Raw genomic sequence first — 25,491 nt, forward strand, 5'->3', positions numbered from 1 at the left:
CCAAGTTGTCAACAATGAGCGGTTATGTTTGCACAAATAAATCACACATATATTGTCTTCGCCCTGGTCACAACCTCTATTGCTTCTGTAAATTGTTTTCTTTGTGGTATTAATTTGAAAGCATCGTTTTCACCGTGCCGAATGTCCATTAGTACACTAAATCTCAATGAGAGGGGCCGCGACAATTTTTATTAGCAGCTTTGAAATGGTGCCTTTGAGTTCATTTGGCAATAATTTGTCCTCATTATAGCGATAAGGACGTTTTAGCGGGACCAGTGAATTTATACTCTTGTTCAGTGTACACGTCCCAAGGTAGTGCCCAGTATACCCAGTGTAATGCACGCGTGTGTCCCAGACTGCACCGGATTCACACTGCGTCCCGTGGCTGGCCTCCTGTCCTCGCGCGACTTCCTCGCTGGCCTGGCCTTCCGTGTATTCCATTCGACGCAGTACATCCGGCATCCGTCCCAGCCCCTCTACACGCCGGAGCCGTGAGTGCATTAATGCCTGTACATCCGCGTCTGAATCTTGCACGAGCCTACTTAGGTCAACAGTTACGTTCTTCCTCGAAATTGGAATGTTTAGCAGTGTTAAACAGTTAACTCGTACGTTATTCTGCATATAGCAGGACAAAGGAATACAATGTAATTGAAAAATGCTGCACATCTTAGTCGCTGATCTTCGGCAACTAAGCTAAGTCAGCAATTACCATTATACTCTAACAAGAAATTGGTTCGACTTATCCGTTTAGTCAGTTGAGGGGCTAGTTTTGTCTCTACTGGGCATATTAAGACAGAAAACAGAGCTAAGAAGTATATTTCGGCAATACAAATGCTCCTGCCCTCGGATTTTGTCATTTCATCAAGGGGTAAATAAAAATTCATTTCCAATGTTTCCAAATAGAGTAATAACTAGGAGGCGAATATCACTAATCTGTAACTCTTCAGATATATCAGTAAGGGCGGTTGTTTCCTAATGCCGAACCGCTCACGGATTGAAGGGTTTTTATGGTGACGGAACACAAAATGGCGCTTGAAGCCAAAACCCCGAATACAAATGATCAAGAACAAAAACCAGTCACTAATTAGCACAGGAAGTTTATTGGACGGACGAATGAACGAAATGTGGTGTGTAATCAACCTATTTTTACCTCCAAAGCCAATTCGTGACATCATCGTTTTATGAAGGCTCCACAAAATCTCATGATAGCCTCTCTGGGGATAAACACAATACGAGGTTATCGTCCCAGCCTGCCATACAAAGCGCTTGCATTAGTTGAACGGCCTTCGTTCATCTGTTGCTGGGATAACCGATGTGACCACTTTTCGATCTGCTGTAATGAAGCTGTTGTGTAAGTTTACGTTGTTATTTTCAGCATGTATTTGTGCTTGTGCTTTTCTTTTTCTGTTTCACAGGATGTAACCGATTCTCCTCTGTATTTTCCTTTGGGCCATGCGGGTAATAAAAATAAATAAATAAATATTTGTGCCTGTACAGAGAAACACCACCGTTCCCGGCTTCGGTAAACACTGCAACGTCGCTCGGCATTGGCTCAAGCTTAGTACAGGATCATTTGTTGCGTTACAGCTTAACATACTGTTTTACCGCGTGTATAAAACGCATGTACTAAAACCGGTAGATATGTAAATGCAATTGTGTTAAGCTTAACAGCACGTAACCTTACATATGCTGAGCTCTTCCAAGGATTTCTTCCGAACGCCATCACAAACCTCAAATAAACTACAGATACGCCGGCTTTCTATTCGTTTTTGGGATTGATGTTTTTTTTAACTATGCAGTATCGGTCTTCGCTGCACGTTTTATTACTGTAGTCACAGTCATAAATAAACACTACTACTAGAAGTAGCGCTTGCTTATGGTGGAAGTATTACTTGCAGTCGTTTTTGTAGTACATGAGCTGCCGTAGGTGAAAATGGGAGCAGTAATAGATAAAAGTACTGTAATAAGAGAATGCATAGTAAGCGTTAAACGATGTAAGTACATATTTGCTGAACGCCTCAACGGCAACCCGAGAAAATTTATTTTGATGCGGCATATACTCGAGAGACAATTTTAATAAAACTGCAGGGATCAATTAAAAATTAAGAATACTTGAAAAATTGTATAATTAATAGTGTCTCTCCAAAGTGTAGCCAATATGTAATAAAGGGTGTCCGCATTTTTAGGTTCTGATTATACCCATTGATTCTACTCATTCTCCCGACCTGCTGAGGGCCTCGGTGTTTAATTCATAGGCTACCTGCAAGCCATTAGGAATTGAAATGGCTATTTGTACACACACAGATTGAAGCACCATGAAAAGTCCGTTTGCTATTTTAAAGTCGCCTTGATTGACAATATGCAAGTCATGTCAGCTGTCAGCCTTGGCATCAAAACCAAAATATTTTCTTTGGAGTGCCCACAGAAATCGAGATTTCCAGAGCAAGTCGCACACTTTGCTTTGGAGGGGTCTTTTCGCAATGTTGAGCCAAGTGCCTAGGTGTAGACTCAAATGTAACAATTCACGTACCTTCCACGAACATTTTCTCTTTGAGCATTTTTTTCTTACTTCCATCTGCGTGGGTTAGTCAGTGATTTCTGTTTTTATATTTCGTCATTCTCGGCACTTCCGCAGTGCAGCGCACTGTACATTGCGGTGCTTTTTTTTCCGAGCTGAGCCAAGTTTGCTTCCAAAAAAACGCTTATGTTTACCAAAGCTCAATACGCTTGCAGGGACACCCCATGCGTGTTCTGGGTAAACAAAGTGAAGACGGAGCTGGAATCTCAGCTTTCGTCACTTGCAGTGGATTTCAGCGGCATAAGAAAACAAATATGTTCCTCAAACATGCGAAGCAACTCAACTATTATAATTCTTACTATCTGGACTCTACCCTCTTTTTTCGCATCTCATTTTGGCTTATATTATGTAGAGAAAGCACGTAGACAAACGTGCAGCCTTCCTTAGAGCTCTAGGACGTACAGAATCTAACTAAAGCCTCTCTGCGGTGTTTCCAGAGACATCTGCCATGAGCTGCTCGGCCATGCGCCCCTGTTCGCCGATCCCAGTTTTGCCAGGTTTTCCCAGGAGATCGGCCTGGCGTCCCTGGGAGCTCCCGACGACTACATCGAGAAGCTCGCCACGGTAACTGACTCCAACTATTTTTTGTTATCTTGACAAAACAGAACAATAGTAACGGTGTTCAAGTAAAATGCACCAGTTACATTATTATTCAATCGTCTAACATGTGGTCCTCAACAGGGCACCGTGACCAACCAAGCAGTGCACAAATCAAGGCAAACATAAACGACCAGCAGAGGGTGAATAGCTCTTTTCATTGAACGGGACTGCATGCTCTTTATTTTATTCTAGTATCCAGGAGGTACCCTACAAACACGAAAGCGAACATCCACTAACGCGTCCAGAGCTCTTCCTCTATCGGTTCCGTTCTAGGCTGCACGAAGTAAACTGGACGCTACTTGTGTTAATATTGCAAGCTTTTTTTTCCTAACAGCAGGTACGACACTAGCCTTGAAAATACTCGTGTTAAGGCTTCGATGGCATTGAACACATATATTCTAAATGACACTGTAACTTTGCCCACAGAAAACGAATAGACCCACAGCCATTTTTGGTGTATTAGACGCCCCTTGGCAGAATATTCCCGTGAAATGTGAATAAACACACGTGATTATACAACCAGAAAATAATGAGTGAGCAAGGCATGGTAAGCTGCTAAAATCAACCGGGGGAGTGGCACGAAGTTAATCGAAGGCCGAGAGCATTTGGGCAGTGTGTGGAGGTTGCGGAGTTTTTTTTACTTTGCGCGGCTACCGAACTTCAGCGTTAACAAAGTTCTATTTATAGCAACCGTTTGAGGAATAGTTTAGCAGCATACCAGGTGTATGCTACAGCCTGATGCTAAGATGAAATGCCAGCCAGAAGTATTGTTTGCTGTGCCCGAAACCTTTGCTCCCCATAAATTGGTGCCAGCTGATCCCAGAAATTTCTAAGCCTAAAACCAAATGCGACAGTACTGCGACAGTATAACGCACATTTGCCGCTGACAATCTTCTCCACGAAAGAGCGCTGAAAGACTTCCTTTCGTCAAGGCTTCAACCATAGCCACGTATATACTAGTACAACATCATGCTAACAACTCAATCACTCCTTGTGTATATTGCGAGGTCAATGCAGAATGAAACGTCCCTTTGTACCATTTTCCCCAATTCTTGGCTTCCTTCTTAAACGAAACAGAAAAAGACTCAAGGAGATCAAGGTCGCTATAGTTTATATAATTCAGTAATAATTCCTTTATTTCCCATTCTTCGAGATGAGGGAGGCAAGAAAAAAATGCTTTACAAACATGTTGACAAGCTCCCCCCTTCCCCCAAGTGATGTACAATGTGGCACGTTCAAGTTTTAAGCAGCGTGCAGGGTAAAGGGAAACACGACAGCCAATTCTAGAGAAAAAACATCAAAAATAGAAGAAAAACAATCCGTCTTTTTGAACACCTATTCTATATAACATCTTGGTAGTTGTCATTGGCCAGTTAAAATGGCGCTTTTCTCGGAAGTCTCATGCTTTCCCCTGAAAGAGACCCGCCTCTCAGCCTAGATGCGACTGATTGGCCGTGCCCTTTGGGACGTCAGTAGAGGGTACTCTCCTACCTTGAAAGGACGGATGCTTGGACTTGTTGGTGATTCATACCCGACTAAGTGCATGGCGCAAAGAATAGGGACGGTGGGCAAGAGAAGGCACAAGACAGATCCTGTCCTGTGCCCTCTCTTAACCGTTGTCCTTGTTGTCTCCGCTCTAAACGTACTCTTCTACCTTGTTTGCTCTAAGAAGCAAAGCAAACGTCTCGTTCGGCAGCTGCGCTTGCTTTTAACCACCACTGGCTGGGGAACTACAATTTGAAATCGAAAGTCACTGTATATGTGACACTCACGGACATATTTGTTACGTGACGTAGAGATCTAATTTGCATCACGCGAGCGATGGCGGCAAAACTGCGATTGGGTTATAATTGGATGTTTACATAACAACAAAAGCAGCACAAAATGTTTACGTCGCCGAAAGTACCGTGTTATCATCCAACCCCTAGGCTCGTGGTTTATTTGTGTTTTATTATCGATGTGTACGCATAAACTAGCCACGCGTACAAAACTATGACATTATTATGCGGCAGGTGGATTTCTTATTGAGTGCCGGGGTCCTTTGTCAAAATCTGGCCAAATACACCAAAACAAAACTCAGCTCCCGAATTTGCCTTGTTTATTAGAATTTACGCTAACCTTCCGCCATCCTACGCATTTTTGGAAACGGCGCAATGGACAATCAATCAATGAACAAATTTCCTTTAATGACTTCGTATGTGTTAGTAAAAAAGTGGGGTCAAAAAAATGTTCTACTATCGCCGCATTAAGGAGGTGCAGAAACCTGTGCACAGCCATGGCAGCCTTAGCAGAAGAGAAAACAACAAAAAAATCCCACACAACCTGTTGAAGCCGTTTGAATATATAGAGCAAGCATCTTGATATACAGAACGTATTACAGTTTCAACTGCTTTTTATTAGCACAGGTCACAGCACAGGAAATAAATGGGCATAAATGGGCACATGGGTCACAAAAGAAGGCTTACACCTCTTTGTCGGAACAACATTTAGTTAGAAAAACTATGGCAACTGCCGAACCTCCAATGGCCTACAACAAAGTGATACGTGAAAAACAAAATACGCATCTCCTGTTTCTGCAATGAAATAATTGTAAAGAAAGGAACAAACAGCGACAGCCCGAGCAGAGTTCGCGGACGTATAACAGAATATTCGCAAACATTACACAGAATTACGCTTTCCGTGGTAAACCTTATAAAGGCATCACATTAGAAAGTTGTAGCCTTCTATATGCTCTATGTTTTTCGTTCGTACTGTGCTGACTGGGACCAAACTGCGCCTGCGTGCGACACCACGGCGAGGAGTTCATGCCCCACCGTAACGAATGCACGGGCATAGCGAAGGCTGGCTCGTGGAACCAATGCGCAAGTGCCCAGTCGGGTCTTAGTCAACACGGTACAAAAGGAGCAGACGAAGCAAGCGGAATGCTAGAACTCTCTATTAAATAACAACTTCCGTACCGGTTCTCTACAGAGTCATGTCAGTGACGTATCGATTGCCTTTTTTCTTCTACTCTTGTAGCAACGTAGTGCTACGCTTTTGTAGAATTTGCAGCCCGGGTCAGGCGGGCTTTTTGCACCTTTAATGAAGCATTTTTCTTACACAAGATAGAAGGGCCTCCACGTTACAGCAGAAATTTGCACAGTAATTACGCTGTTTGAAATAGCCTGTGCGAACGCTGGTGCGAATATATTGCTTGCTAGTCGTTGTCACCAGATTTGCTAATTTACTTGGAGAGGGAAACAAAGACAAGATTTTTGTGCTTTTGTTTCCAGTACGGCAAGAAATTATTCATCTCTTCTTTCTGCAAAGTCTTCAATAATGGAATTTGGGAGTACACGCGCTGCAAAGACACCATGTTTGATTTAAGAAAAGGCAAACACGCAGCCTACAAGAGCCCACGTATGTATAGCCATATGCGAAACGGAATTCTCTAAAGCGGTCTTAGAAACTCCGCTTTATACTATGAGGATTCAATAAGTGCCTCATTAGTTCGAAACCTAGTAGCCTAATTGTCGTATTCTCTGAAGGAATTATTCGTGATTCTTTACACCGTTACCTGAAGCGAAGTGATTAGGTTTAACCCCCGCTTCCCAAGCTATAAAGGCTCTTTTGGTGCTCCCGTTGAGCCAACGTCTATACGAAGTTCGGTGACCAACATCACTGCGAGGCTTTTGCGTGTGTGACAGACACATCACCACGTGTCATTCCAAATCTTTTCGTTTTGCCAATTTTTAATCAAGTCTCGTACAAAAACTTTCCGCGCCGACGTGACTAAGGTCTCCACCACCATACTCTGTCTCGCTCTTTCTTCAGCCTTTCTATATGCATTACCTTTGGGCGTAGGACGCGAATTGTTCATGATCTGCACACTAACCTGGACATTAATATACAGACTGAACCATCTTTCTTGACTTTGCAAAAGCATTCGACAAAGTACCCCACAACAGCCTGATCTCAAATTTTTCGAAAATAAAGTTAGACCCTACAATTTTAACTCGGATTCAAGAATTTCTGACTAATCGTTCCTAATTTGTTATTGTTAATGGATTCTTACCCTTTGGTCGTAACATCAGGCGTCCCGCAAGGATCTGTTCTCGGCCACTTATTACTCCTAATATACATCAACATTCTACCTTTTCATGTATTTAGCAATGTTTGTATGTTTTGCAGACGATTGTGTAATATACCGTACCGTTACTAACACATGAGCTCAAGTTGCACTGCAAGATGATAATAACCGTGTGGTTAACTGGTGCAATCGTTTGCTCATGACACTAAACCCTAATGAATGCAACTCCCTCTTTTTCCACTGCCGCCGCAGCCTCCTCACCTATTCTTATCAAATCGGCAACTATACCTTGGATAATGTCATCACTTATAAGTACATGGGAGTCACTTTGAGTAATGATTTATCATGGCACGGACATATTACCAACATCATATCGTCAGCTAACAGAATGCTTGGTTTCTTAAAAAGACCCCTACGTCATGCACCCTATCATGTAAAATTGCTAGCCTACAAATCTTTATTTCGCACCTAACCTAAATACGTGTCGCCTAACTGGAGCCCTCATCAAGCATACTTGACCGACGCACTAGAATCAGTCCACAATCGAGCGGCTAGATTCACTCATTCCTCATATTCGCACAACGTGAGTGTTTCATCTCTTGAACATACTTCTGGTCTTTTAAACCTTAACATTCATCACCTACTTGCCAGCCTCATTTTGTTCCACAAGTTCTATCACAGTCCACTCGGTCACCGCCCTATATTTTGCCTCTTGCACGCATATCTCACCGCACCGCCCATTCTTTTCATGTCGCCCGGCCACGTGTCCGCACCCCGACATTTGCCGCTTCCTTTTTTCGCGCAGCCTCCGACTGGAATGGCCTTTCCGCTGATCTTGCCACCATAACTTGCCACTCAACATTTACACAAAATATAGCTCTCTTCTTTTCAATTTGAATACTCAAGCGTGTTCTTTTTTGTACTCGTGGTGCTCGCTTTGTCTTTCTTTTGTGTTTTTCTTAATGAAACTGCAAAAAGTTGCGCCTGGTAATATTTATACCGATCCTGCATATGAATTCTTTTTCTTTCTGTAGTGGTTACCCCTGTTTGTATTTATACCCATCCTGCATATGTATAGCATTTGTTGTATCTGCTTCCCATCCCTCATATAATACCCCCTCTAGGGGGTCGTTAAGGTAACAAAGTGGTACGGTGTGATGGGAACCTCGTTAGTGTATCAGCATTGCAAATGGGATGGCGTTGCAGAATCCACAAAATCAAGGAAGGGCGAACGATAGATAAAACGACAAACTGTCCACGTACTAATCACCGCACCAGTTACATAGAACCCTAAATTATGCACATCATAGTCGAGCAAAAGTATGAATTTTCTTGCGAAATCGTTCCAGTGAAGCATAAATGCGTTGACTTTCTCTGCTGCCATCTGTGAATGCTTTTGCGACCTCCATAAGCCGTAATAATGGATGCAAATGCCAACGTCAGTGTACTGAAAAATGCAACTAGGGTAAGCTTTGACGAAGCCGTATAACACAAGGAGACAAGAACGCCATTAAACAAATTGCATGGTCATTAGGGGTGCGTTTTGTTACGGGGAAATAGGTATTTAGTGGATTTGTTCATGGGAAACTGGTTCTGCATAGAGCGACAAAATCTCGCTGCTTTTGTATTTGTGCTCGATGTGAAAACGGAATTATTCGGAGTCGCCCATTGTTTCTGCTACGAAACCACCTCTCATGTGGAGCGAAGTGTTACGTCAGGACGCTGAAACACGCTTGCGGAAATATTTTAGATATGAACAAGAAACACGGCAGCTCAAAAGTATCGGTAAATTCATCTAAGTGCTTTACATTGCGCGGCATACGCTTGAAGTTTCACACCCGTCACAAAGGAGGAACCAAAGTTTTGATAATATAAACGGTATTTTTATTGTGGTTTTGTAATGAAGATGTAACTGTATATTTGGCCAAATAAATGGGAGTGCGCTTTGCCGCTTTACGTCAATTTTCATCGGGTTCCTCGTTGAACAGATTTCACAGGGAGACCAGCGATAAGAACGACGATGAACCAAGGAAGTTTTTGTCACTTGCCTTTGGTTTTCAAGAAATAAACGTACGTGGAAAAATTTCTTGGCAACGACTGTCAGTGGCTATGTTCACCGGAACGAAGATATGGGAGGGGTGTTTACCGACGCTGTCACTGTCTATGTGCAGTTGGGTAATGAATGTCCCTTGTATGCAAAGATTAACGAATGCGTTCACGGGTTTGGACAATGTCTTTGACACTCTACACCAATGTATAGAGGGCTGAAAAACTGTAGCAAACTTTCTTGCAAATCACGTGCCTGCCAATGAATTTGCACATGACGGTGCCTCAACGCAGCTCCAGGGTGCGAAATAACAAAAAAAAACAAGAAATCCTGATAACATCCCAGGTGGATTCCTTTTGTTCCCGTTTATTTCCGGTTCCATTGGCTGGCGTAATGGTTCGCAAGCGTTAAAGGAGCCATAAAGACACAATACAAGTTTGTGTTATTCGAAAGATTTTGTGTTTTGTAGTGCCCCCAGCGCTTGTTCGAATGCAAACGCTGCTTTATTCACTGAGAAATTAATCAATTTATGTTAAAATTTAGATTTTCCCGCTAAATCGTGGGTTTTCGTAGCTGCAATGACATCACAGACCGCTCTGCAGCCAAGGATCCCTTTATTCACGCGTTCTCTGTACAGAGTAGAGACACGTACACGCTGGGGCCGCCATTTTGGATAGCTCGCTCGCCGCCGAACAAAGTCATTGTATCAAAATCGCGCTAAACGTATCACCGCACCGCGGTTAACTAGCGAAGTTTGAATCAACATATCTGTTTCGCGTTGCTGGGTCGCGTCGGAAACGAAACGAACAACGCGCTGAGCACGTTGAACCAATCGCAGCGGCACGGGACCGTTCAAAGGGTGTCTCCACCCTGTACGGCAGAGTTGGTATCGAGGTATTCGCGCATTTGTTTACGTTACTGCACCTAGATGGCGCCACCATACTGTGGCGTGTCGTTTTCTGCCTTTTTTGTTTTTGTTCTGGGAGAAATTTGTTTCGTGAAACATACTGCTCGCTCGACAAATATGTTCATGTAAGACACCGTCGCGTCAATCAATCGGCCAGTGTCGTCTGAGACAACCCCAAAGCCCCACAGTCCTGTGCAGCTAAACAAGAATAGTGCGCGCAGTACCAACAACAGCAGTACGCAGCGGTACTTCTATGTTTACATGTGCTTTCGTAACTTACACTTAGCACCATTCCTGCGGTTTTAAAAAGAATGTGCCCTAAATTTAAGGCAAATAGCTCGTTCGGCAGGCTTATACTCTGCCTAATTTTCGTTTGCTTTTGCCGCCCTCCGCCAATCGCAGAACTGCCTTGTTTGACATCATATGTTCTGTTGCGGGAAATGAGCTAGTGGGTCGCATGGCCATTCCCTTTTTTCCTAATTATGTGGCTTATTTGAGCGAAGTTTACGTTAAAAGTGGTGTCAGTATGATTCTAACGAGGCAATCTTTTGAATGAACCAAACTTGTGTTTTCTCTTCACGGCTCCTTTAAAAAGGTTCGGTAACTTATAACGTAAAGCGCAAGAAATAGAGGTTCAAATGAACGGACTATTAAAAGAGAACATACTGTTTTTTTTTCTCCCTGCCATCCTTGCACTGCCTCGAAGCTGCCATCGCCCCGTATTGCACCCTCCTGCTGTCATTGAAAACAAGTAGTGGAATAGCTTCGACCACGGAATTTGGAACCTCCCAAAGTGAGCGACTGTTAATGCTAACCCCCCCTCCCAAAAAAAAACAAATTATGATAAATAACACTGACAATTAACAATGAAGCCTTGGATAAAGCACACACGCGCATACCATTTGGCCTTCACGGTATTTCCAATAATAAACATGCTGACACACGCACACAGGCAGATAGCCAGAAATAATTTTTGGAGGGGGTATGCGTTACCGGAAGGCAGAAATATTTTGCTGAGAGGAACACTAAGTCTCGCTTACGCACTGCGGGAAAAAATTAAGAGGGGTTTCAAATCCCCGGCCCCCCCTCTGGTAATGTCCCTACACGCACGAACAGAAATACATACACAGACACACAAAAAAAAAATAGTAGTGGCTTAGCTCTGCTATGCCAGGATATTCGTAGCGTGAGCTAAGGTTCACCAATCCAGTCCAATCCAGTCTTATCCAGTTCAGTCCAATCCAGTCCAGTCCAGTCCAGTCCAGTCCACTGCAGTCCGATTCAGTCTAACCCAGTCCAGTCCAGTCCAGTCACTGCACCTCGGGCATGCTCAGCACGGCTCTTCACGAGCCACGCGAAACGGCTATTAAGCGGCTCCGCTGCAGCGTCGTACTTGGCTACTGCGATATTGAGGCGCACACCTGGGCACGCGCAGGCGCCAGCGCGTCTGCCGCGACTATGACGCAACACGATCCAACATAATCCACTTTAATCCAATCCAATCCAAATCAAATCCAAGCCAAGTCAAGTCAAGCCAATTCAGTCCAATGTCCCTCGCGCTTGCGCAGAATGGCCTTTCACTGCACACGCTAAACTGCTCAACCTCGGTCAGTGTAGCTTAGGCTACAAAAACGGCCATTGGCTGTGTCAGCTAGCGAAAAGAAGCTTTCCTCGTGAGTTCCATTAGTTTCACACTGATCGTGGAGAGCCATATTGCGTGGCTGCATAAACATATATGCAGACACCACGTGCCTTGCGTCCACAAATTGCGGTATACCGAAACTTGCAATGTATGCGACAAATGACAGGCCAAAAGTGAATAAGGCTGGGAAAATGCCGAGTCTACAACAAGGTATTCATGCGTATAGGTTCTCGTTTGGGGCGCACTGAACTTTTTGTGAAGCCATGCGCACGAACATCCAAGTACGCACTATTGCTACCAAGGGCCAAACTACACGCCTTGACTACGTAGTACGGGCCTTGACTACGTTATCAAAGCAGCTGGCGATCATGGCGCACGGAGGGGTCCGCCCATACCGAATGGAATTCCTCGCTGGCTGACTTCACGTAGCGAGCTCGGCGTTTTTCTAGGGCTCAACTCACCATTTTTTTTTACTTTGCTTACGAGTGTCCTTTCTTGAGCAATTTCCAATTTCTCTTAACCCGCAGGGCATGATGGTCGAATTGTGGGTTTTTTGCTATTTTGTGTGTCTTCAAAGGTGTTAATATTACATTACGGACGTTGTGAGAATATACATCGAAGCCGCGTTAGTTCTATGCGTATCTGACATAAGACAAGTATTTGTCACTACTGAACATTTACTGACATTGGGAGTTCGGGCTTGTCCATTTTCCCTTCGCAGTTTTGGGGCTTCGGATATTTCACAACGCGCCAGCGCCCACTCAACAACCAATTCTGTTCACTTGGTGCACTGGTGCTCACAATTCTCGATGCCAAGCAACATTCTACTTGCACAATAACTAATTTCCAGGTCAAAATGCTTTGTTTCAAGCGAGCGCATTTGTTACCGTTATATAACTCAGCTTTAGTCAGGCTACGCAGTTTACTAATCCCGAGTGACAGTACCAACCATCCCAAATTGCGCTCCGAGACCTGCTGCAACAGTGCTAACAAAACATTTGAAGACAAATGCGTGCGTTCTGAGTATGTGGGTTTGTCGATCTGTTGGCTAACCGGTAAAGCGACGGACGCTGTGAGGAAATATCCAGTGACGGTTGGAACAAATGGGCTCTCCGGCGTTCCACCACTTACTTTGTCTGCATTCCGCGCGGGTTGTTCCCAGTAATTGGTAGCGGGCGGTACACGACGACGTACGCCACTTACCGACATATTCGTATTCACAAAGGAATGTACATGTTCTTTCTAGGCTTAGGCGAAATAACAATCCAAAGCTTGGAATGGCCGCTCTTTCATATGCCGCTGATTCCAGGAAAATGTATGTTTTCCCATAATATATCTCTGTCAGGGCGGCTGCGGGAGGTTTATATAAATGAAGTAAAGGCTGTCATGACGGCGTGGTGGTTAAATTGGTCTGCTATTGTCCACGAGGGCATAGCTTTCTCTTTAATGTGCGACTGCTTTGGTGCTTCCCATGTATATTAATAGTGTGGGCGTTTTTTTCGCGCAAAAGCGTCCAGAGAGTCTCCTAAGCCTAGGGATTTACGTTTAAATTGCAAATGCACCGCAACTGTGTTTCATTTGCTTGGTGAGTGGTTGAGGCGCAACATCTACTTCGTTACCACAGCTTTTGCAATAGTAGTGGGAAACCAGACGTGAACGTTGTTATTGTTTCTGCATACCAATGACGGCTTAACTGAAGGCCGCGTAAATAAAGCGCTCAAAATTACAAAACATGAATTCGAGCGAATGTCTTATTTCGTGGAACGTCAGAAGCATTCGACGGCAGTAACATCATCGCACACTCGAAGACACGAAATGGACTTGCAGCATTTATTGCAATTGAATATTTTTTGCGCAATCGAGGCTTCGTGTTCACCCAGAATACTCTTGCGTGCTTCCTGCAGATTTGCAATACTGACCGGTCTTGGCATTATTTGGACAACTATGAACCACCGTCGTCCGCGAAAGACAATTCCTTGAATTCGCTTCATTTTTGTTTCCATATGATCAGCAGATATCCCTAGCTCATTCTCACAACACTGACATTCTCTGCAGCGCACAGTGCACCTTCAACGGTATTTCTGGCGGAGCAGGAGGTGCTTTCTCCGGCATAAAAAACTACCTGATTCTAAGAAAACGATAAAGACTCTGGGCAGAGATATCTTCTTTGTAGGCTGGTCAGGGAGAGGAAAAGTGGGTATCTTAATGTAAATTTTATTAGGGCTTACATAATGTGATCATCTCACCTGCAATGGTCAACTGGTAGTGTAAAGACAAAAAAATAAGCCCGTAAACGGCATGGCGAGAAACCTTTACAGCCTTGCGAACAGCTTTACAGCCCGGAAAGAGAGAATTTCGTTGCTTCAAAATTACTACCTACATTTTTAGACATGCCTGAAACATGTCTACCCGCCGCGGTGGCTCAGTGGCTAAGGCGTTGCGCTGCTGAGCACGAGGTCGCGGGTTCGATTCCCGGCCGCGGCGGCCGCTTTTCTGATGGAGGCGAAAAGCAAAAACGCCCGTGTGTACGAGATTTCGGCGCACGATGAAGATCCCCAGGTGGTCAAAATTAATCCGGAGCCCTCCACTACGGCGCGCCTCATCGCCTGCTTTGCGTCGGCGCGTTAAACCCTACAATCAATCAATCAAACATGTCTACGTTAGTAATAAAATGCGAATGATTCTCCTGAGTCGGAGTCATTTTCCCCAATGCGGCCGGTATTACGAGAAGACTAGAAAGATTTTCTAGGCACACTGCCGGAATCACCTGGTGCCCACGTGAAGATAACACGCCTGGAAGCATTTGCACTTCCTGGCACTTGAAATGAACGGGAAAAGTTTGAAGCAATTGGAAACAGGTGCATACAGCAGTGAGGATTGAACACACGCAAGCAGATTACCTTTATCCAGAACCAATTAACCAACATTCGTCTACGTGTTGTTGGTGCGCTGGTGACGCCCCAGCAAACCACGTTACGTCGTGCAGATATCCCGGAGACGTCAGCAATCGACATTGCAGATGTCCAGGAGACGTACCGTTGGGGTCGGAGTTACATATACTCAACGTTGCTACAACCGCAAAAAACCCATCCAAATAACGCGAAGGATAACGTCCAGTAGACGTCTCCTGGTACTTTTATACGCTGTTTACGGGATGTTACTTTAGTGGTACGTCTTATGGATGTTGTCGTGGTACGCATGCAAGACGTATATAGATGTCTGTTCTACATTGGTTTTCTGTCTTTGGCACAAGCATTAGTTTTTTATATTCATGACTTGTGTACGTTAGTATGATATTGTTGAGATGAACCTGTATGCCTGAAATTTACATTCTTTATACATTATTTCGAAGTTTGGCCAGCCCCCTTTCCAAGGTTGCCTGCGTGTTGTGGGCATTTATACCTCAAATACATGTCTTACTAGCTATTCAGCACTGTTTGCTGTTACTTGTCACCTGGTTACTAGATTAATGTGTTTCCACTTTTGAAGTGCTGCATACTGCATGAAGTCTCGTATGTGAAGTGCCAAGCTGACCACACACTCTCGCAGAAGCACACGAAGCACAGCTCTAAACAGAAATGTCGCATCGAAAACAAGAGGCAGTAAGTAACAGCAAACCAGTCCTGATCAGCACAAGCGCCCTGGACACTAAGGCAACCACAGTGGCGTCATCGAATTGTACCATACAGCACGGCTGTACAGACCTTCTGCAAATAAACTATCAAAGAAACAATTCAAAAATTAATCGAATTAAAATGACAGTCTCCCATCCTATCTGTAAGTACCTGCAGCTGGGTAGTAAGAACGCTTTCAAAGCACACATAAAACACAAAAGAGTTCGGGTAAAACAGTTTATATTGACTTCCAAATTATATAACATGCTTTCGCAACACAACCACTTTAATTTTCATTCCTATCTGCCCTGGACCACAGGGTACACATTGTACAATTACAAGAATAGAACAGATATTCATGACAATAAACAAGTCACACACAAAAAGGTTGACAAAAAATAGGGAAAAAAGCAAACATGTAAACCCAGGGTACAAGAACAAGATAGCTATCCAACTTGAAATATCGCACATTAAAATAATTGGGTGAAAAACAACGCAAGAAAAGTGTGAAAACAAAGAAATTATTGAATGGTGGTTATAAAAACGCAGCAAATTTACGGAACTAAATAGTTCACATCTAGTGAAAAGTTTGTGGAACCATAAAACAAAAGCACCTAGGAAACACAGAAGGGGTGTTGTTGAGTGGTGGTTGTGAGTGCCATACAAATTTAAGCTACTTTAAACAAACCAACATCTAGGGAAATGATTATGATCTATAGAAAAGGTGTGTATAAAGAAATGACTGTACGGCGGTTACAAGAGCAGTAGAAATTTACGTGATGAAATGATTCACACTTAGCAAAATGGCAGGACAACAATAAAACAACAAAAAACTTTAAAACAACTTATTCAACCAGAAGGTTAGGAAAACAAAACGTTACACTATTTCAATATTTCACACAAAGTGAAATGATTTGGGAACAAACAAAAAAACCGGGAACACGGAAATGATTGATTATTAGTTACAAGAAGCCAGATTTACTTGACTACGTGATTCACACCAAGTGATACGCTCAAAGAACAATCACACAAAATAAAAACGCACGGAAGCACGGAAATGATACAATAGTGGTTCAATGGTGCATGCCTCCATCATCAGTTATGGTAGGGAGTCTTGAACAGTTTGCGTTCTTCGTTGTGGTGCGCCAGAAACTGCCAAAATAGTTTCAGCAGACCAGATTGCTCGCAAAGTGAGTAAAAATTTAATGTTCCAAAGGCTGAAAGAAATTTAATACCGCTTCTAGCAATGAAAACTAAGAAGCCGCAGGTTGTCGACAAAGCTGATATTTGCGCAGGATGGACTGAAAATAAAAATCTGGGCCGTATACATTGTCTGGTGAAAGAATTTGATGATGTCTGTAACAACACGAAGATATCTAGTTACACACAATACAGGATGCCACTCGCAGGTGGAAAAAAGCGTGTTCCCTGTTTTCCAAACCAGGAGAAGTCCTGCGCCAAGTTGACCGTCAACAGAGCTGGAGCAGGCGCATTGTGCAGACTGTTGCAGTAGCACATCGCTTGCAAGCCAGTTCATCAATCTAGGCATGGGTACAGGAAAATCTGTGTTGTAATACAGATTTTTAAGACTCGTATAATACGGAATGGCCGCTTACATTGTCCCTGAAAAAGAGAGTGCATGACAGCTGCATGCTACCGGTACTCGCCTACGGGGCAGAAACTTCCAGGCTAACTAAAAGGGTCTAACATAAATTAAGGACGACTTAGCAGGCAATAGAACGCTAGAGGATGGGTGTAACATTAAGGGACAGGAAGAAAGCGGAGTGGATATACTTTAATGCCAGCATTGGCACTACTAAGGCAACCTTAACATTATAACAGCTAATGTGAGGTACCATTAAATATAAGAACTACATTTCGTGAATGGGGATTTTGAGGACATTTTAGCCCAGCTACAGGTCCCATCTGAACTTGCAAAATATTTTTCTGTGTCTATCCAAACCGCTTGGTGGATTGAAGTGACAATATATACACGGATGAAGCCATGTCCACAAAATGTGGCAAAAGGAAACATGAACAAAACCGGACAACTTCACTGCCATGGACGTATACTTCGTGCAGCAGAATGGCGAGGTGGGCTAGCTGGTATATATGCATAACTAAACCTTCAAAAAGCACATCACTGAAACACTCGTCATGTTGTCCTGTTCGCCTGTCCTGCTAGGCGTACATTTTTAGTTGAAATGCGTTGTACAGCGGGAAGCATCAAAGTAGTGCAAGAAATGATTACAGCACAATCACATTCACACATAGTCTAAGTTGCACCAGACAGCAGCCTGCAACATCTAAGGTATTAACAAACGACAGGCCAGACACCAGAATCATACTGTGCCTTAAACCTGCGAAATCTCAAATGCTGTGTTACTCTGACCACCAAGGTGTGTTACACACTAAATTCATTAAGCTGAAAATTCCATAATTGACAGAAATTTAACAGCCATTTTTGAATATTTTTACTAGGTTCTGAAAGGTTAATTTACGTTTGCGATGCTGCAGTAAGAGTACGAAGCACAACCAGCGCTGCTCATACTACTGTACCAGTTACGACATGCGTGTAGTTCTGACGTTACAAATAGATTCGGACCCGCCGCGGTGGCTCAGTGGCTAAGGCGTTGCGCTGCTGAGCACGAGGTCGCGGGTTCGATTCCCGGCCGCGGTGGCCGCTTTTCTGATGGAGGCGAAAAGCAAAAACGCCCGTGTGTACGAGATTTCGGCGCACGTTAAAGATCCCCAGGTGGTCAAAATTAATCCGGAGCCCTCCACTACGGCGCGCCTCATCGCCTGCGTTGCGTCGGCGCGTTAAACCCCACAATCAATCAATCAACAAATAGATTCGGGTTGCATACACGTTGTTCATTCCGACATTTCACGGCCAGACTGAGCGTTCGAAAACATTGAACACTCAATGGAAACGCGAAAACAGCATCCAGATTGCATTTTAAGATTTAATTTAATCTCTCGGAATTCCCTGGATTAATATTTTATTTTAATGCTACACGAACGGCAATCATTCAATGTATTGTGCACGTTTTTTAACCGAAAACTATTATGACGAATAAAACGGCATCTGCAGAAACGAAACAAAAACCTACATCACGCTAAAAGTGCACGATGTGCGTGTAACGCATTCGCACACGCACTTATATTCGCACTCTCCGGCTTCCCTTATTTCATTTCATATCAAAACGTTCGCCTAGCAAAACAGGACAGAACACAAACACTTCACCAAACACAGGGCTAGAAACTGCGCGAGAACTGATTCTGTTTACAAACGCAGCAGCCAGGTACAAAGGTGTACCGACAAATCTCCGCAACGCGCAAAGCGAGTCCCTCAAATCGTTAGGGCTAACCGCTTACGCGTACCGAAGTTCGAGAGCAACTCTGCTACGTTAAATACATACGACAAGAAAACAAGGTTCACTAGTACTCGCTTACCTCCACTACTTGGCAGTATTTCTTCGTCCGGTAGATAAATCCATGGTAGTCAAGTCACCGAAATAACGAAAGTTGAAGGCGTGCACGCCCGTGCCGTCACCGGCCTGTAGCACGCGTATCGATACGGAGTGCAGTTAATACACTGTCGGACGATCGGAATTTGCGCGCAACGACTTCCTGTCTGTGTTCGTATGAGGGAAAAACTAGTTCCTGAAAGACACCCACCTTGATAAAAACGCGTTGCGAAATACATGGCCAAGTTATTGGTAAATAAAGATATTAGTTGCCATTTATGTACAAGAAAAGATTGGGCGTGAGTATTTTTTAAAGAAAATAGTAATTGTACCTACAATCTAGATTACGGCTTTTAAGGCAATTTCAGGGTATGCGGTGGAAATGCAGCTGCCGTGTGGTTGTGGGCCCCGTAATTTTACGGTTTGTTGTGAGGCTGCAACCACTTGTAGAGTATTTTCTGCGCTTTCGCGCGTCGACATCGCCCCGCGTTGACGGCGTCAGCAAAATGCACGGCGCCGTGAGCTGACGCGGGAGGAGGAGGAGGGGAAGAAAACTTTGAACGAACAGGTAGATCCAGCTTATAAGTGGGAGGGGTCCTCAGTCCAGCACTCCGTTGGTGCGGCCTGCCGTCTTCGCCCTTTCAGCGAGTTAAAGCTGCTTACTTAGGTCCGAGCTGGCAAGTTCACTCTCCGACTGCTCCTATGTAGCTACGCCGATGTCTATGCTGCTCGCCAGATATCAGCGTCGACGCAGCGCCAGAAAGCATCCGAAAGCACGCGACATCGTCCGGATTCCATGTTCATCTCCTGGTTTGGGGTCATTACGTTCGCAGAAAACAACCATTTTTTTTAATGTGCGGTAATTTGGTGCCTTCAGGTAACTTACAAACTGCGCAATCCTCCGTGGCTAGCTTGGCTTTAATCGGGGAGATCGGGGGATTGAGACAGCTTTTTGCCAGTTAAATACGGGCGCTCTCGCTACATCGCTTGTAGTGTTAGCATGGAGGGCTTGTCTGCAAGATCGGTGCGTAACGAACAAAGTTTATCAACGCCAGAAATCTAGCGGTGCATTCAATTTCATTCGCGGCTACCGTAGCCTGCATAGGGGGAACGATGAAGCGCGATAGCTTTGCTTGGCTTAAATAAGGGAGGTTTGGTTACATCACTTGCAGTATTAGCATAATTGACCTCGCCTCCAAGATCGGTGCGGAAGAAACAAGCGTTAGCACTGCCGAAATTTGTCAAATACGACCAAAACGAATCACCCGACAATATTCGTTGGCAGCCTCTGTTAAGGTACCAAATTCTTGGGTACACGCATTGTTTCCTGGCGTGGTCGAGTGGATTGGAGCTTAGGTGCTTGTGTTGTTTTGAAAGTCTATGGTTCGAATCTTAGCGAAGTCTCACGGATTTTTTTAGTTTTTTTTTTTTTTGCAATGAGGGTGCCATCGACTTTTTTTTAAGGCAAAAAAGGCAGAGTGCCTTGCCGTTTTACCTACAAGTGACGTTTGACGGTAAGCTCAGTATCAAGGCAGCCCCGAAATCTGCTTTGCTCACACTTTGAATGCATGAAGCTCTAGTCGGTATGTAACATCAAGGTTAAATCAAGTAGCAAGTAAAGTTGTGCTAATTGAGTCTTCGTTCATCATCCTATCTTATTTTGTTCATATTTGACGGCAATGACCCCCGCCCCTCCCCCCCCCCCCTCCACCCATCGAAAAAAACCTTACAAGGCTCGTTGGCAACGTCGCTTCTAAACGAATTCTGCACTAAGTCCCTGCCTCTCTCCGTGAGGTTCGGTATTTGGCAAATGTTTTGAAGGTCAAAGGTTAAAAGCAATAGTGGTGGATTACAATACTTGCACAAAACCCCTCGGTACAAAACCCTTACAAAACACATTCAAAACACCTCGGTAACTTCAGTACAGTACGGCTGCGGAAAGTTTGAAAATAAAGTGTAGCAGATGTAGCTAAAATAATTTAACTGCGATGGACATGTTCGAAGTAAAAAACGGACATACCAGAAACATCTGAACAACGTCAGCAAAATATGTCTAAATACCGTCCCCAAATGATGCAGCAGCAACATCGAGAGTACGTCTTTAGCAAAGTTGAAAGAACGTCCGACATTAAGGTACCAGCAACGTTATGTCAACATCCAAAAATTTTCATTAAAATATTGCACGTTGTACGGATGTCTAATAGAGATACTGCTGGGACATAGACGTTTGGATCTTTTTGGGACGTCGCAGAGATGTTAGTGGTTTGCTGGGGCTGAGCTGTTTTGTTTTTGTTACAGTGCTACTGGTTCACAGTGGAGTTTGGCATCTGCAAGCAAGACGGCCAGCTGAAGGCCTACGGTGCCGGACTGCTCTCTTCCTTCGGCGAACTTGAGGTAATTTCATCCAAAAGTCACAGCTACGATTCCTGCCCAACTACACACAACATCTAGCGCTCTTACTCGGCATTATTACGCATGTAACGCAGAGGGAACGGCGCCAAAGAGAAACAATGAAAGTAGTTCCTGCAATATACACTTTGCAAACGTTTTATCATGTAGTATGGTGCAGAACAAAATCATTGTGGCACACATTTGGAGTTTAATCAACTATAGGATAAGGCTCAAATGAGATAATAACCTGTTTTTTAGACTTGTAGGTAAGCAGCGTTCTAAAATGGGGCACTGGGACAGGAAGGTCAGAAAAAATGTAGAGAGCTCAGAGTACATGAATTGTTATTAAAGGCACATCCATCATCCCATCTTTTTTCCCACAGTACCAACTGTAGAGGATATAAACCTAATTTTGCTGCCGCAGGCATTCCATTTAGTTACCGCCAGCAAATGCCCCACAAAATAATCGAAGCGTTTCCCATTTCAGAAAGAGAACTGTATTAGCTAAGCAAGTGTGCGTCTCCATCCCAAAAAGTTGCCTATCTGAGAGGGCCTTGATAGTAGCTGGTGTTTATCTAGTTGCCTCCTCACCTTAAGATTTATAAACTCGTTTCGCTCCTGCGCAATGCTTTTTTCTTTTTGTTGAATGTTTATATTCACCCTTCTCGGTATTAAACTTTGGTGGCTAGGCCCACGGCCGTCCTCCTGCTCAACTTCCTTTGTCGTTGTTTACGTTCGCGCTAGTTCCAGCCACAAATTAAAACCAATAAACGGCAAATAAATAACAGACAAAAGAACCGCACGTATGCCGTCAGTTACAATCTACGCAATTTAAATTTTCGTAGCTACACCGACCAAATATTGGGAGCAAGTTGTCCCGATATTATATCCAAAGTCCGAACTCTGAAAAGATGTCAATTTTACTGCGTCGTGTCTTTCAGGCAACATTAGTAAAATTTAATTCTATTCGAGGCTCTACGAATTGCGCCAATTATTCTAACAAAGAATACATCTTTCCGTAATAGGGCGCTCTCAAAAAACAGACTGGTCTGTCGGTTTAGTAAGGAACATATGTCTGCAGACGGATGTGGGATTTGGCTTTAATCTTAGCACAGTTCTGCGTACATGAAAGTCGTATTAGAGCTTGACTTCAAATTGCATAAACGGTGAAATTCCAACTAAAAGTGAAAGTAGGACTGCCATCTTCTAAAATTATGCAAACTACCTTAGTTTTGTTGTAAAGGTCACTCGGGAAAATACCTTTTGTTTCACCGGCAGCCGCGAGATCTTTCAACTTTAAACCTCGCATCTATTCTTCGATGTCCCTATTTTTTATTGTTAGAACCCTTTACAATTTTTTTCTTTTTTTGACTTGTTTCTCGATCACCTTTGTCATTAAAATCAAAGAGAAACCTCTTTCCTTAAACTAATGCCTCATACGTGCACATAATGCATCCAAAAGGAACCACACGAGATAACAAAAAAAAACTTTTAATGTGCTTTGAAGTTTACATCGGAGTACAATTCCCTCTGCAAGATCCTAATCACGTTCTGCGAGCGAGATGATCTTCTGCGGCGTCGTGCTTCGTACATAATGTATGCTGTCTTTCCAGTACTGTTTGAGTGGTAAGCCAGAGATGAAGCCCTTTGAGCCAGCCGTGACGGGAGAGCAGAAGTACCCCATTACCCAGTACCAGCCGGTGTATTACGTCGCTGAGAGTTTTCAGCACGCTCAGAAGAAAGTCCGGTAAGCAGATTCCGAGGCTTTTTTTTTATGCTCGCTTGCGCTGGCTTTTGTTGGGAGTCTTTCCAGCTTATTGCGGCGCATGCTCTTTTTTCTTGTAAAACCCTTGTTTACATATTTTCGTAAGTGTGCGCAAATGTGCTTCTAGTTAAGGCGACTGTGAGGGAAGGATATTTTGGGAGCGATAATATTCCTCGACTACGAAGAGAAAGCATTTAGATCAAAAGAAAACTAGTTGATAGCCATGAAAAATGTGTTTTGCCACGTACTTCCCCAAACTTGGCCAAAGGGGAATAAAGATTAAACCCAACACCTTAATCAATGTATATTGGTGATTAAAAACTCACTTTTTAAGACCAAACTCACGTGGTATGAAGGTTAGAGGATACGTTGCTTCAAGCTGTATGTCTGTTAATAAAACTTACATGGAGAGTAGCCCTTCTGAAATGCCGATATCTATTTGAAAACAAAATTATACTAAGTAGCATTCAAGCAAGGAATGTTTTAGCAACCTCGCCGAGGAGGGCTGTTCAGGGTATTGCTGCTAGCATTACATCAGCGGTGACTTGCTACCATTGCTTTCGTGCTGCACGTTTGGTAAGCGGAGCACTGCAGACAATATTTCTTCATCCGTTCAAGTCTTGAGAATGCTTTCCCTAGGGCACTGCTTAAGTGATCTCTGGGCTTAGATAGCGTTCTTAGGCGCAATGACTAGCCACCTAGGAGGGGTGGGGGCATTACCACGAAACAAAGGCTGCGTTTGTGAACTGAAGATAAAAAACCTCGCGATACAGCCACATTCGTCTTCGCTGCACAAAAAGAAGTATCGCAGAGTAAATAATACAGTAAATCATTGATACCTCACAACCATTATTAGCAACTAGAATGGTCCGCCTGTATGGGGGTGCAATAAGAAAGAAGATAAAATAGGATTGTCTAGACTATGACACTTGTTGATCGTTGTGTCGAAAACTTGGGCCGTCCCGATTCGCCACGAGCTTCTCTTAACACTTCGCCCGCTATAATATCGAGCAAAAAATTTGCCTCCTAACGAGTGCTTTCTGAGGTACGCGATATACTCGATTGAATTTCGTCGATACAAATTGCACCGTCACTTCACAGTATCACGGCATTCTAGCCACAATGACTCTAGTAACGCTCGACACGCAGACACCTTTCAGCTGTGGTCGTGTCTACCACAGCACTCTCTCACTGCATCCGGGAGGATTTCAAATTCCGCGCTCTTCCCTCCGCGCGCAGTTCGCCCTACCAAGCTCAGCCCCGACAGCAATTCGCGACCTTCACCTCAATCACTTACGTACAGAAACGTACGGCTTCCATGTCACATGAATGGTGTGCTCGCTTGGCAGTTGGGAGCTCCCTACATGAAAACCTGTAAAAGAGAAACATACATTTTTTTACTCTAGGTTCTGTGATAACTGAGGATTCCTCCAACATCCCCATACATCATTAATAAATGTACATCATTTTTTGTTAAATAATTCATTGATACATCACAAACTGGGCCCCCTCACAGAAGCAAATTCTCCTCCTCGTTTATGGGCGCAGCTGGTTCTGATGATGATGATGATGATGCAGGACAAGACAACGAACAAACAAACGTACCAACAAACCAACTAAGCAGTCAACCAAGCATGCACAAAATGCTGGCGAGGAAGTTCACGTTATATTAAGTTCACGGTATATTTTCGCCGAGCTCGAAAGGTCCTTTGAGTGGTCGAGTGATCGCTGTTGTAGGTGGTGTTTGCTAATGTCGATCCGTGTAGAAGAATTAAGAACTCCCGTTGGGTATCACAAAGGTGGTAGAATGTGTGCGTTGTGAGCAAACAGCTACAATTACATTGGGCTTACCGAGGGTCTGGCTTCAGTGCCCTAGTTCCTTTTTGCTCTTTTGTCTACATATACTCCCCCGAGTTTTTTAGCCCGTTTGTATGATTGTACCGAGTGTGTTGGTTCCTCCTTAGGCCAGATGTGATGAATGAATCCAAGTAATTCTGTATAAAAACCGTTTAATAAAAGCTATAAATACTTGACTATCTGGGATTCGAATTGTAATTCTCGTGTGCTACTGTTTGTTGCGATCACATTTTTGTAATTGCTTATTTTACGTGCCTCCCGACATTACTGAATCTTTCATGTAAAATAAAAAAAAACAGTATGGCCACGTGTAATATTATTTACGTATATTGTGGCGTCATTTGTGGCAAGCGACATTTCAGCGCTTTATTCGTAACTATTGCATTATTCAATAGGAAAAATTACGCCAACCTCCCCTCGCTGGAACCCTGGTGTGATGCAACGCATCTCATGGGGGGTTCCATTGGCGTTTTCCATCATATTGATTACGCTTATTGCAGGGATTCTCACGCGAAGGGGAAGTGGGCGTAATTTTCTATTTTCACCATGCA

At 43.8% G+C, this 25,491-nt stretch overlaps 1 protein-coding gene across 1 annotated transcript in view; it reads left to right on the forward strand.

Moving 5' to 3' along the window:
• Hn (phenylalanine hydroxylase) overlaps nt 1–25,491 on the forward strand; it is a 105,213-nt gene that overhangs the window by 77,762 nt on the left and 1,960 nt on the right. The window contains exons 8-11 of the mRNA XM_077673694.1: nt 356–491; nt 3,016–3,142; nt 21,226–21,321; nt 22,932–23,065. Of these exons, the coding sequence (XP_077529820.1) occupies nt 356–491; nt 3,016–3,142; nt 21,226–21,321; nt 22,932–23,065 (493 nt within the window). The remainder of the gene's footprint in view (nt 1–355; nt 492–3,015; nt 3,143–21,225; nt 21,322–22,931; nt 23,066–25,491) is intronic.

Source organism: Haemaphysalis longicornis, unplaced genomic scaffold (assembly GCF_048455015.1).
Source record: "Haemaphysalis longicornis isolate Haplotype H1 unplaced genomic scaffold, Haemaphysalis longicornis Haplotype H1 scaffold_6, whole genome shotgun sequence".
Classification (NCBI taxonomy): Eukaryota; Metazoa; Arthropoda; class Arachnida; order Ixodida; family Ixodidae; genus Haemaphysalis; species Haemaphysalis longicornis.